Source organism: Gopherus evgoodei, chromosome 7 (assembly GCF_007399415.2).
Source record: "Gopherus evgoodei ecotype Sinaloan lineage chromosome 7, rGopEvg1_v1.p, whole genome shotgun sequence".
Lineage (NCBI taxonomy): Eukaryota > Metazoa > Chordata > Testudines > Testudinidae > Gopherus > Gopherus evgoodei.
Window position 1 is genome coordinate 97,109,929 of NC_044328.1, and position 14,403 is coordinate 97,124,331.

The following is a 14,403-nucleotide window of genomic DNA, read 5'->3' on the forward strand; positions in this document are numbered from 1 at the left end:
CAGGGCTGCCCCTTGCACCCTGTGTTCTCCCTCATCCTTGTCCTTTGCTGCTCCAGTCTGTCACTTTGATGGCAAGAACTTCCCTGCCCAGCCAAAGCCCCCAGACTGTCTCTGGGCTGGGCTGGCCCAGCCTGGGGCTGGCCCAGGCATGGGTGTTACTGGTTGGCCAGTTGTGGAGGGAGTGGGAGGCACAGTCCTTGTCCTGCTGTGGGGCATTCACCCCTCTAGGCCTTGTGTGATGTAGAAGCCTGAAGCCCTTTCAATTAGTTGGTGGGGGCGTAAGGCCCCTTTGTAAATGCAATGTGGGCTGCTAAGCCTGTGAGGCCCTTCTGGGAATATTTCCCCATCCAGCTGAGTCATCGATGGGACTGCCCAGTCCCAATGGCCCCACTGGCTGCTCTCGGTGAGTCTGTGCAGAATAACACGCCTTGGTGCAGCCAGCTCAGCCCGTTAACAGCAGGGACGGCTCTAGCTTTTTTGCCGCCCCAAGCACAGCAGGCAGGCTGTCTTTGGCGGCTTGCCTGCAGGAGGTCCCCAGTCCCGTGGCTTCAGTGTACCCACCACCGAATTGCCACTGAATCCATGGGACCGGTGGACCTGCCGCAGGCAAGCCCCCATAGGCTTCCGGACTGCCACCTTCGCAGGAGCCAGCAGGGCGCCCCCTGTGGCTTGCCGCCCTAGGCACGCGCTTGGAGTGCTGGTGCCTGGAACCGCCCCTGGACCTAGGGGAAGGAGCAGGCTGGCTCTGTCCCCAGTGCCCACCTAGCCACTGGCTGCCAGCCTCACCTGCTGCTGAGGAAGGTGCAAGAACCCCCCCAGTAGCACAGGTAGAGTAACCTCCCCACAGGTTAAGTCACATCCTCTGAGATCAGCTTGAGCCCTGACACAGGAAGGTTTCTCTCCACTTCCAAATCTTTGCTAGGATTAAGTGCCCAACTCTGGCCTATCCTTGGGTGGGCACATAGAGCTCCTGGCATGGGGGGGAAATGGCAGGGGGCAGTGTGTGGGCACACAGCTCCTGGCATGGATGTTGGGTTGGGGGGGGGGGGGCGGCTTGCAGAGTCCTGTAATGGAGGGGCATGAAAAGGTGACAACCAGGCAGCTTATAGGGGGAAGGGAGGAATCCAAGGATGTCCTGGGGGTGCAGTGTGAGTGAAGGCTCTGTCTATGAACTGCTCTCCTGCCCCACCACAGAGGTTTTTGTATCTCAGCACTTGCAGTCCCTCTGGTTCAGGTTGGTTGGAAACATAGACCTTATCTCTGCACCCATGAAGTTCAGTTTTGACTCTGCTAATGTTATTGAATGGTGCTGCCCTCTACCATGGGGCAGGTATACCATGGCACAGGTGCTCATCCCTGTCCAGGCAAGGTTAGAGCTGAGCACTGCACTGGCACTTGGGAGACCTGGTTTCTACTCCCACCTTGGCCACAGTTCCCTTGGGCAAGTTGGCGGCCCTCTCTGTGCCTCAGTTTCCCATAAAGCACTCTTGAGATGTGCTGGTTTAGAGCTAGGGATGGTTAGATTGGGCTAGTCACATCCATAGGAGGGCTTGTAGTGGTATAATTATAGTAGTGTAACCCAACCCCTCCCCCACCACACACACGGTTATACCAGGACACCACCCAGGGCCTAAGCCTTGCTCAGAAACACCAGTGGGCCGCACAGCAGCAACCCACCACTAACAACACCAGCATGTGTTTTAAACAAGTGCCTTTTTGTTTGTACCTCTTGTCTGTGTGCCGCCCTCCCCCTTGCTAGTTTCATACAGCACCTATCACAGTGGTTGTGGTATTAGGGCCTATGCCTTTAAGAGCTTCCCAAACGGTGGGCGGGCTGCTGGGAAGCTCTCCTTGTTTTGCACAGTCAGTTGGGGCTGGACACAGACTTTTACAAACATCTTCAGCAATGAGTAATCCCTGACCAGCACAGTGGGGTCCTGGTACAGGATCAGGACCTGCTGTGTCAGCTTAAACCAAGTAACTAATTACTCTAACCAATGTAAAAACCAAAGCAGCCTGGAGTGCCCCAAGGCTCGGTCCTGGGGCTGGTTTTGTGCAATATCTTCATTAATGATCTAGAGGATGGTGTGGACTGCACTCTCAGCAAGTTTGCAGATGACACTAAACTTGGAGGAGTGGTAGATATGCTGGAGGGTAGGGATAGGATACAGAGGGACCTAGACAAATTAGAGGACTGGGCCAAAAGAAACCTGATGAGGTTCAACAAGGACAAGTGCAGAATCCTGCACTTAGGATGGAAGAATCCCATTCACTGTTACAGACTAGGGACCAAATGGCTAGGAAGCAGTTCTGCAGAAAAGGACCTAGGGGTTACTGTGGATGAGAAGCTGGATATGAGTCAACAGTGTGCCCTTGTTGCCAAGAAGGCTAACGGCATTTTGGGCTGTATAAGCAGGGGCATTGCAAGCAGATCGAGGGATGTGATCATTCCCCTCTATTCGACATTGGTGAGGCCTCATCTGGAGTACTGTGTCCAGTTTTGGGCCTGCACTACAAGAAGGATGTGGAAAAATTGGAAAGAGTCCAGTGGAGGGCAACAAAAATGATTAGGGGGCTGGAGCACATGACTTATGAGGAAAGGCTGAGGGAACTGGGATTGTTTAGTCTGCAGAAGAGAAGAATGAGGGGGGATTTGATAGCTGCTTTCAACTACCTGAACAGGGGTTCCAAAGAGGATGGATCTAGACTGTTCTCAGTGGTAACTGATGACAGAACAAGGAGTAATGATCTCAAGTTGCCGTGGGGAGGTTTAGGTTGGATATTAGGAAAAACTTTTTCACTCAGAGAGTGGTGAAGCACTGGAATAGATTACCTAGGGAGGTGGTGGAATCTTCTTCCTTAGAGGTTTTTAAGGTCAGGCTTGACAAAGCCCTGGTTGGGATGATTTAGTTGGGAATTGGTCCTGCTTTGAGCAGGGGGTTGGACTAGATGACCTCCTGAGGTCCCTTCCAACCCTGAGATTCTATGATTCTATGATTTTACATTAAAACTCACCAGACAGTTCTAATGATGCTTCTCCCAGGCCCCAGCAGGTGAACACAAAGTTCCGGAGAGACCTCAGTTAATGAATTCCGTTAGGTGCAAAATTTGCTTCTCTCAGCACTGAGATGCAGCAGTCTCTGGAGTGGAGCAAGAGGGGTGTTTATAGAGGGATCCGGATCCCTTGCACAGCATGGAGAGACAGCTGCCTCTAGCATGGCCCAAGGGGGTTGTTTATGCAAGACTCCTTTGCCTAGTGCTGAGATACAACTGCCTCTAGGGTGAGGTGTACAGGGCTCCTACATTGCAACAATTAGTGTTCTTTTTAAATCTTGTGATTTGGGAAGCTTGACTCATGACCTTGTCACAGTTTGGAGTTTTCAGCATCTCACTCAATCTGTGTTAAACAACAGTTGGCTGGTGCTGGCTGACTTGGCAGAGTCCTAGGTCCGAGCCAAGCTGCAGTAACCTGGGTTTAATTAGATTCAGAGCATCCATGCAGGGCATATTGTCGCTTTTAAGCCGGTGCAAGTTGGAGGTATAGATGAGGCCCCTGGCTGGGAGGAGCCAGGACTCTGACATTGGCATCACGGCTCCCTTCCCGTCTATCACGGAGTCCCTGGGCAATGCTCTGGAACTGCTCCCCACAAAGGTAGTCAGGACTTTGGGGAGCCTCCTCTCCCTTGGAGCAGACTGTCTTCAGGGAAAGAAGCTCACACTGCTTCACCTTCCTGGGTCTGACCTTGGAGCATTCAGCATATGCCCCTCTGTGCGCTTCCCACAGCGAGTTTGCCCAGGTGGGGTTCTGGGGAAGCCAGAGGGTCCTGCACCCCCACTTCGCAGTCAGATGTGACTCAGCCAGCCGGTAAAACAGATGTTTATTAGGTGACAGGAACATGATCTAAAACAGAGCTTGTAGGTACAGAGAATGGGACACCTAAGCCAGGTCCATTCTGGGGCCCAGCGAGCCAGACAACCGCATCTGTACGTACTTCCCATCCCCAGCTGGCTCCCAACTGAAAATTCCCCTCCAGCCCCTTCTTTCTGGCCTTTGTCTCTTTCCCAGGCCAGGAGGTTACCTGATCTCTTTGTTGACTTTAGCTATTCCCTTGCAGGGGGAAAGACCCCAGCCATTTGTTGCCAGGATACAGAGTGTCTGCCATTTATTCACACCGGAGACTTAAGAAATGCATAGGGGAAACTGAGGCACCCGCACAGTATTCAGAGGAAACATTAAGAACAGTCCCACTTTGTCACACCATCCATGGCATTTCAGACACTAATAACCCGCCTCTTAGGCTGTATTCCCCTGAGAACCAGTGGGGAAGCCCCCAGCTGTGCTACAAGCCAGGCCTCTCCTAGAGCAGCCATGGCTCTGAGCAAGATCCAGGTTTTCCCCAGGAGCTGAGAAGCTGCCTTTGGCAGCTCTGTCCTAGCAGTGATGCACCATGTGTGTCTGTCTGAGCAGAGCCTCCCCGTCCACCCCAGCGGCTCCTGTTCCCTTTGCTCCACATGAGTCACCCATGGCTCCCACCAGGGCCGGCTCTAGCAATTTCGCCGCCCCAAGCACGGCGGCACGCCACGGGGGGTGCTCTGCCACTCGCAGGTCCTGCAGCTCTGGTGGAGCTGCCGCAGGCGTGTCTGCGGGAGGTCCACCGGAGCTGCAGGACCAGCGGACCGTCAGCAGCCACGCCTGCGGCAGGTCCACCGGAGCCACCTGCCGCCCTCCCAGCAACGGCAGAGCGCCCCTTGCGGCATGCTGCCCCAAGCACGTGCTTGGCGCGCTATGGCCTGGAGCCGGCCCTGGCTCCCACCAGGGCTACTGTGCACAGTGCAGTTAGGGGCTGAGATCCAGGGAACAGACTGTCACTTTCTACCCTTCTCCTGAGCTCACACATGTTGATGAGGTCAGCACTGTCTGTAAGGGGTGGCTGGCTGCACCAGCCTCTTGTCATATACCTTGGCTGGTGTCTGCTTTAGAAACAGGAATGAATGGAGCCTCTCTGGATGCTTGTCCCTCAGTCCTTGAGACAGAGTGAGTCAGTGGCAGAGAATAAAACCTATCCTACGGCCCACCCCCTTCTCGCTGCTCTAACCCATTAGTCTGCACCAGAGTCAGGGATAGAACCCAGGAGTCCTGGCTCCAAGCTCTAGCTCACTAATCCGCTCTTCCCTCCCACTACTGGGGACAGCACCCAGGTCATGACTTCCAGGCTGTCTTCTCTAAGCATTAGCCCCCACTCCCCTACCAGAGCCAAGGCTAGAATGCAGGGGTCCTGGCTACCAGCCGTCTCCATGCTTTGCCCTGGCTTCGTCCCTGGGGTCTGTCTGGCTCCTGACTGTCAGGGCTGAGCCAGGGCAGGAAGAGTCTGTCTGGAACAGATACCTGTGGCCTGGCAGCTTCCCGTTGTCCATCCCGCCCGGGGCCAGCCCTGACAGTGCCCGTGACTCCGACGGGAGGGCAGAGCTGGGCTGGGCTGGCAGAGGCAGGAGGGCCGAGCTCCATGCCTCATCTCTGCGGCCTCCGGGCGGGGATCATCCGGGAGGGACCAAAATGTCCTTATAAGGCAGAGTTTTATTTTCCTTACGGCCACCTGCAGCTCACCCCCCCACCCCATTCAGGAGCCCCCAGGCCGCTCCGCCCCCCGGCGGCCCCAGCTAGGCTAGGGGCGGGGGATGAGCTCAGCTCCCCGACGGGATAAAACTTGCTGCAGCTGCTGGAGCGAAGCAGACGAGACGCGAGAGCAAAGTCGAGCGGTGCCAGCCCTGCTCTGCCAGCGCCCCGGAGAGGAGACCCCCGAGCCCCAGCGCTGAGCCCTGTCTGAGCCGGTCCCCATCCAGTTACTGGCAGCGGTGAGTGAGTGAGACCGGAGCTGCAGGGAACCCCCATCCCCCGAGTCCTGGGACACCTGCCTGGAGGCCATTGGCTCCCCAAAGCCCCAGGGGTGTCTCCTTGTGAGGGTTGCTGCGTGGGGACAGCCAGCCCCTCATTTCCCCTGCAGAAGAGCCTGTGGGATGGAGCCCCCAAGGAGCACATGGACAGTATTATCCTATTGATAGTTGTGGTTTCAGTTCCAGCCCCTAATAGGGACTAATGGACTCCTGGGAGGCAGGACCCCTGGGTTCTGTCCCCAGCTCTGTGAGGGGAGTGGGGTCTAGTGCGCGGGAGCGTGGGTTGGGAATCAGGACCCCTGGGTTCTGTCCCCAGCCCTGGGAGGGGAGTGGGGTCTAGTGCGTGGGAGTGTGGGTTGGGAATCAGGACCCCTGAGTTCTGTCCCCAGCCCTGGGAGGGGAGTGGGGTCTAGTGCGTGGGAGTGTGGGTTGGGCATCAGGACCCCTGGGTTCTGTCCCCAGCCCTGGGAGGGGAGTGGAGTCTAGTGCGTGGGAGCGTGGGTTGGGCATCAGGACCCCTGTGTTCTGTCCCCAGCTCTGGGAAGGGAGTGGAGTCTAGTGCGTGGGAGCGTGGGTTGGGAATCAGGACCCCTGTGTTCTGTCCCCAGCCCTGGGAAGGGAGTGAAGTCTAGTGTGTGGGAGCGTGGGTTGGGAATCAGGACCCCTGTGTTCTGTCCCCAGCCCTGGGAGGGGAGTGGGGTCTAGTGTGTGGGAGAGTGGGTTGGGAATCAGGACCCCTGTGTTCTGTCCCCAGCCCTGGGAGGGGAGTGGAGTCTAGTGTGTGGGAGCGTGGGTTGGGAATCAGGACCCTTGGGTTCTGTCCCCAGCCTTGGGAGGGGAGTGGGGTCTGGGTCACGAGTTGGGAGTCAGGAACCCTTGTTTCTGTTCCCAGCTCTACCACTGACTGGCAGTTTTGTGTGAGTTCCTGCCCGTCTGTGCCTCAGTTTCCTCTTGTGTGAAGTGGGGCAATGCCTTGCCCTGGCTCCCAAGGACTGTATAGCTCCCTGGGATCTTGTAAGGAGGCAGGACTGGGGTAGAGTGCTCTGATGGCGGAATCATACCTCCCCCAGTATCCTGTAGCATCATCTCACCTCAGGCACTCACACTGTCCTCTCTCTTCCAGGAACCATGACCATCCTCCTGGGACTATCGGCTCCAGTCCTCACAGTTGCTTGCCTCCTGATCCTGTGCCCAGGGGGGGCTCCGACGAGCATGGGAGGCTCCCTACCCCTTCCCCCGAAGGGCCAGAGCCACTGGCCCTGGCTCCGTGCTCAGGAGAGCAGCCCCCTTGCCTCTCTCACCCCCCAGCACAACTTGGGGACAGACTATTACAGCTATGAGGACCTCTCTACCCTAGATACCCCAAAGATGCCTAGCTCCCAGCACCCACCCCATCAGCCTTGTGACTACCACCATTGCCGCCACCTGCAGACAGCCTGTGCAGAGTTGAGCAAAGATACTGGTTGCCTGTGCCCTGGGGTGACTGGCCCAGATGTGCCCCCGGAGCCGCCCCAGCTGGGGCCAGTGCATGTCACTGAGTCTGGGGCCACCCTGCATTGGTGTGCCCCCTCCTCCACAGTGTGGGAGTACCGACTGATGTACCAGGCTGATGGGGGCCACACCATTGCTGGCCCCATCTTCAACAGCACCTTCCGGATGGCAGTGCTTGCGGGGCTGCATCCCAGCACCTCCTATCTGGTGTGTGTCATGGCAGCCAACCAGGCTGGTGCCAGCCCCACTGACGATGGGAGTCGGGCCCATGGACCGTGCCGCACCATCCGCACCCTGGCCCCCCAGCTTCCCTATGCCTATGTGGCGGCAGGACTGGCGGCCATGTTCAGCCTGGTGGTGGTAGCCACACTGACCTGGCACTTTGCCCTGCGCTCGAGGAGACGGCAGTTCCACGGCTCCCAGGACAACATCCTGGATGGGGAGGTGGGGCCAAGTGGGGTGGCCAATGGCTTATACAAGGGCGAGGAGCAGCTGTAGGGGCACCTGAACCGTCCAGCCCCCAGACACATACACTGCTGGCCTGGATCGGAGTCAGCCCCCATGGACTGTCCAGTGCAGTGGGGACCAGGAATGGCGGGGATGTGGAGTTAGCGGTGGACACCACCTGACCCAGCCAGAGCATGATGTCCTCCCCCACTCCACATGGGGTGAGGCTGCTCAGGTCCTGATACTCCCTCCCCATAACATTTATTTATTTATTTATATATTTATACAGTGAAAGGTGGGGAGGTCCTGAAGCATCAAGGGCTGTGGGGAGGCCCCATGGGGGGCAGGGCAGAGGGACGTATAGGCAGAGGCCCTTGACAACCAGTATGAATCATTCTGAGTAACGATCCCATCCTGCACCGGACCACCTGTGCTGGCTCCAGTGAGTGGAGGAGTTGCCTGGGGCTCCCCCTGCTTGTTGTGGGAGTAGGTCACCCCAGTTGCTGTTGCATGTCTGGCCTCGGGGCTGCACCCTGGGACCACCTGCCCCCCCATAACTAGGATGGCACAGTGGGAGGAGCTATGGCAGGGGGCTGGTCACTAGGGTGGGGAGGCTGGGGGTGTTCTGTGCTGCTGGCAATGTGAACTTGTTCGTGTTGAATAAAGCCCAGAAGCAATGTCCTGGCTGCGGGTTTGTCCCTTGTCTCCTCCAGCTCCTCTTGGTTGCATGGAACAGTGAATCATCACAGTAGCCCCCCCAGCGGGGCTCTTCCCCCCACTTCCTGGACGGTCTGTCTGGATCCAGCTCTGCTGGGGTTTCTGCTCACAGCCACACCCAGCAGTGTCACAAGGGCCCTTGAACCACTGCCTGGAAAACATGATCCATCCCAGATGTGTGCAAGAGGGCCCCAGCCCAGAAGGCAGTGAGAATGAGGAGCAGCCCCCGCCCTCCTCGTTCTAGGGGTTCTTGAGGAACGACCTAGCTCCATGCCCTGACTGCTGGGGAAGCCATGGTGCCCTGGTATGTGAGGGGCAGCCTGGGACAGATGGTGCATATTGGGGGATGCTCTGCAGGTCCCAGGCACAGGCAGGAAGGAGGTATTGGGACAGAACTCACCCTCACTGCGCTGGCCAGCAGGGCTGAATGCATGGATCTGATACCGTCCGCATTCAGGGCTGGGCACCCCATGCTATGGGGCCTGCCTGGTCACGGAAGTGGGGAGATGCCTCTGTCTAGTCCAGCCCTCCTATGTGTGTGTCCTGAGCCCCAGCTGTGCTGAAACCAAAGGGACCCCTGAGAGTGGATTAACACTGAGATGGGACAGTAGGGGAAGGGGTTGCTCCTGTAGTGTGGTGACGCAGCCATATATGCTGCAAGTTGTGTAATCTGGGGAGACATCACCGTCACAGGAACCCACTGGTACGGGACACAGTGTAATAACGGGCCAAATTGCAGCCACTTCCCTTCCTGGCACTTGCTCACACAGACATGCAGAACGTGGAGTAACATGTGCACACAGAGAGTGGCACGTACAGAGAAACATGCAGATACTTGTAATGACATCCAGATGCAGGCACTGCGAATGCCAAACGCACAGACATACACACACAGCATGTGCTAAGGGGGCCAAAGCCCAGCCCCTTCCCCTCCAGGCCCCTCACCGACAGACACAATGTCACACACATGCTCTCTCAGATGCTCACTGTCAGGCCAGGTTTTCCATGCTCTCACCATACTGGCTGCAGTGCTGTGGAAGCCAGGTCTCAATGGTGGGCACCTTCAGAAGCCAGCCCTGAGTCACTGGCATGCCAGATGCTGAGCACCCCCTGAGCTGGCATGGCTTCCCAGCACCACCCTGACACTTACCCACAGACACTGATCCAGCACTCCCCTGCCACAGGGGAGTGAGTGCTCAGGCTGGGGCATGAGCCCAGGACCTGCCCCTCATGCTGCATTAGGGCACGCTGCTGGAAGGGCCAGGTAGGAGTGTGTGTGTCTGGGGCTCTCGCTGCTGGGCATTCAGGCGCTTTGAGGGTGCAGTGATTTCCCAGGCAGCGCCTGACTACAAAGAGCTTTGAGTTTTGGGACAATTGTCTGCCTTTAATACAGTGACCGGATGTTAAGTGGAAAATATCGGTTTTTGGGGTTTTTTTTACACTCACCCATCTGGGAGTTCAGTGGCAATTCGGCGGAGAGCCCTTCAGTCACAGATGGTCTTCAACGGTATTTTGGTGCGGGGTAATAAACCTTGCCGCCAAAAACAGAATCACCTGCCGCCGAAATACCGCCAAAGACTGTCTGCGACTGAAGGACTCTCTGCCTAATTGCTGCCGAAGACCAGGAAACAAAATATCAGGACAAATGGCGTCCCAACCATACTCTGGTCGGGGCATGGGACAAACTCCTCAAAATCGGGACAGTCCCCATTTTATCGGGACGTCTGGTCACCCTGGCCTTGAAAGCTGCGAACACCTTGGGTCTGAGGCTCATATATGCACCAACACATACACTGCAACACACGACACACTGACGCACTCACTGTAACACAAACTCACACCACACACCAACATATGCTCACTGTAACACTCCCATACATACACTGAAACATGTTCACTGACACACACACAGTCACTCACTGCAACACTCACACTTATTGACACTTGCTGTAACACACAATCACTATAACACACACACTCATTTACACACACTTATCTGGAGTTACTGTAACACACGCACTCCAGATAACACACACACACAAACAACTCACTGGAACACGCTCACTGTACCATACACTCACACTGACATATCACACACCAATCCACATGGTCACAGAAAAACAAACAGCATGTTACACACGTCACCCCCACTCACTGTCAGACACTCACACAGACATATATGTTCACTATAACACACACCCCACCCCCTCTACACAAACACCATGTCACACACGAAGACACACTCTTTGTAACCCCCTCCCCCTCCATGCATGTGCATTTTCCCCTGGCCTGTCCGGACACATGCTGTGTGCTTCTGTGGCACTCTTGGTGCTGTGCAATGCTATCTGCAGCCCAGTGCACAGAGGGTTAAGGGTGGCACCAGTGATTGGGGATGGAGAGAGGAGAACTGGACAAAGCCTCTTTCATTCCCTGCTTGGAGAGTTTCCTGTCTGACCTACATACCTCCCCACACTGCCCTGGGCTGTGGGCCAAGGCCACCGGCTCTGTCCCAGCATGCATGGGAGGGGGCAGTTTAGCTGAGCCATGAGGTAGTCGAGAGAGTAGTGTTAGGAGGGGCCGTGGGAAGGGAAGGAAAAGAAAGGGTCCTGCTGAAGCAGAGCAGAGGATGGGACAGGAAAAGCCATGATGGGGAGGGAGGGGGAAGCATGAGCCCTAGCCCATTCCCATGATGGGCCTGCCCTGGGGAAGGTGCTTCATGGCATTCAGGGCAACAATCCACCCTGCCCCCCACCCCTGGGTAGCTGTGTTCCGTGCTGAGATGGGAACCCCCAACCGCTTGGCCCTGAAGCCTGGTTGAAGGGGCTGCCCATCCTAAGGCCACAGACACTGAGCCTCAGGTACCCTACTCCTTGGCCATGGGACTCCCAGCCTGGCCCACTCTTCAGGGCAGTGACTATGGGTGTGGGGAGAGAACTTGGCACTTCACACACACACAAATACTTCCCTTTGCCTGGAGAGCTCAGAGAATATTACAGTCATGAAAGACAGACACAGAACAGTCAGGGGCACAGCTGGAAAAAGAACCTGGAATCCAGGCTTCCAGCCTGCCCTGTTCACACTCACTAGACCCTACTCCTCTCTCAGAGCTGCGGATACAACTCAGGAATCCTGGCTCCCATCTCAGCCCTAGGTGTAAATTCATGATACTTCCTGTGGCAGATTGGGAGAAATGTCTATATCCCAGTGTGACCTCCTCCTGGGTCTGTGAATGCAGCATTGCATATCGGGACCTTCCCAGAGGAGTGTGACTTTCATGTCCATAGTTAATTAACACATCCACTGTGCAGTGGGGGCTGGACACCTAATGGAAAGACTATGGCATACGTCTTGATCACTTGATGGCAACAAGACAGACTGGCTTTCCTCTGCTGGGAGTGCCTTTGCTACCCATAGGGCATTACCTTGGACTGACCCTCTCAACAGAAGCAGCTGGAGCCTGCATGTTCCCCGACAGAAGCACATGGGAAAAGGAGGGTACAAGATTATTTTAAATGGGGAGGCTTCCCTAAGTGAGGTCAGTCCATCGTTCCGCTTAAAGATGCTGGACACACTTAGGCCTCCCAGGATGGGTGAGTTCAACCTGGGGTGGGGAGCTGCAGTCAGGGCTCTATGTTGTGTCCATTGACTCAATATGGATCTCTAGGTGGTTTGGTTAAGAGCAATGTGACTGTGGTTCAGAAATGCCTTGGCCATGCCCCAGTTCTGTTGCCGGATGGGTTAAATCTCCTTAAACAGTTGTGATTGCCCCTCCTAATTGATGAGTGCTGTAAGAGACAGCTAGGTATACCCACCCATCTTAGCCAGCCCCCCGGGAATTTGGCCTATGTGGGCAGAGGGCTCTCCAGGGTATTTGGGTAAGAGTGAAGCAGGTCAAAACAAGAGTCAGATAAAGTCCGAAGAAGCAGCTGGCAGCGCAAGCCAGGAGCAAACCTAGAGTGCTTTGTGGGGGGTGGGGAGAGGCTCTGTCTGGGGCTGTGAGCAAGGACACTGCCTCTTGTTGTTTGATGCTGCCTGTGTTGGGGGGAACAGGACTTTGTACAGTCCATGTAAATACACAGGATTGTGCCAAAGGGCCCAGACTCTGTCGTCCAGGTTTCCTCCCAGTTAGAATCAGCCCCATGGCCCTGGGCTTTGACCAACCACTCAGGTCAAAAGTGGGGAGATGTGTCTGAAGCACTTGTGGCCCAGAGGACTGAGAGGAGATGTGACTGGAGCACCTGCAGTCCAGGGGCCTCTGGGGGAGATGTGTCTGCAGAACACGTGGCCTGCGAGACATGTCCAAGCACAAGGGGCTTTGGCAAACTGGAGTGCTGGCTCCAAGGTGTAAGGCAGCCAGACTGTGGGGTCTCCATAGCCCTAGGAAGGGCTCAGACCTGGGGGATGCCCACCTGGGAGGGCACTTAGAGATTCAGGGTTGGAAACAATGACCTGGCTCAACCCAGACCCAGGGGGCTTGGCAGCTGGGTCCCCGTCCCCTCACAATGGCCAGGTGTCCATTCAGAGGAGGGGCAGGGGGAAGGACAGGCTGTGACAACCCCTACCCTCTCCCTCCACTCCCCTGCACTTGGGGTCACTCAGGATCCCCACAAGATATTCTGAAAGAGTTGTGGGGTTAGCCCCGCACAGATGGCTGGAGCCAGGGAAATGGAGCAGGGTCTGGGCGGGGCAGTGGGAGCAGGATCCAGGGGAAATAGCTGGCAAAGGGGGAGCAGAAGGGGAAGAGGGAGCATGGGAGGGGGGCAGGTTATGGGGAGGGATGCTGGGGGTAGGACACAATCTGGCATGGGGGGCAGGGGGAGAGGGCAGGATTGTGAGAGGTACAAGGGACAGGGCCTATGGGCATTGCCCCCACATAGAATTTTCAGGAGGTTGCCTAGCAACTGGGATGCCCCACAGACCTGTCCCAGACCAATCCATACGGGGTGGGTAGGGGCTTTCACCTGAGAGACGCCCCCCTCCCAATTCCCCTGGCCCCAAGCCCTGGTGAAGGCTGCTAGGAGGCTGGGGGGAGGAATCAGTTCCTGGTGGGGAAGCTGCCCTTGGCGTCACTTTCCCCCCGTGGCAGGATGAATGGACTGCTCTGGTCCAGGCTGGTTCCGAGCTGTTAACTCCCTTTCTCCTGCTGGGTCTGGCATCTCCATGGCTGCCCCGTGCCTCCAAGTGCGGATCACGTTCTGGTGAGTGGCAGAGACACCCCCACCGATACACCCTACCCAGAGCACCTGTCACCCAGCTCTCCCCCATGGGCACCCCTTACCCAGCACCGCCCCCATGGGCGCACCCCATACAGCTCCACCCCTATGGGGACCCCTCACCCCTCTCCACCTCTATGGGCACCCGTCACCCAGCTCCACCCCCATGGGCACCCGTCACCCAGCACCGCCCCCATGGGCGCACCCCATACAGCTCTACCCCCATGGGGACCCCTCACCCCTCTCCACCCCTATGGGCACCCCTCAACCAGTTACACTCCCCATGGGCACCCGTCACCCAGCTCCACCCCCATGGGCACCCGTCACCCAGCACTGCCCCCATGGGTACACCCCATACAGCTCTACCACCATGGGGACCCCTCACCCCTCTCCACCCCTATGGGCACCCCTCAACCAGTTACACTCCCCATGGGCACCCATCACCCAGCTCCACCCCCATGGGCACCCCTCACCCAGCACTGCCCCCATGGGCGCACCCCATACAGCTCCACCCCCGTGGGGATCCCTCACCCAGCACTGCCCCCCAATAAACCCCTCACCCAGCTCTGCCCCCATGGGCACCCCTCACCCAGCTACATGTCCCATGGGTACTCGTCACCCAGCAATGCCCCCATGGGCACAC

At 56.9% G+C, this 14,403-nt stretch overlaps 1 protein-coding gene across 1 annotated transcript; it reads left to right on the top strand.

The window, feature by feature from the left end:
* Positions 1-5,512: 5,512 nt before the first annotated feature.
* Positions 5,513-8,434, top strand: LRRN4CL (LRRN4 C-terminal like). Its single transcript, XM_030570064.1, has 2 exons — positions 5,513-5,853; positions 7,016-8,434. Exon 2 carries the CDS (start codon positions 7,021-7,023, stop codon positions 7,879-7,881), a length of 861 nt encoding a protein of 286 aa, XP_030425924.1. The 5' UTR covers positions 5,513-5,853; positions 7,016-7,020; the 3' UTR covers positions 7,882-8,434.
* Positions 8,435-14,403: the final 5,969 nt, after the last annotated feature.

Coding starts and splice junctions, on each gene's coding strand:
- LRRN4CL (XM_030570064.1), top strand. CDS start 7,021: ATGACCATCCTCCTGGGACTATCGGCTCCAGTCCTCACAGTTGCTTGC.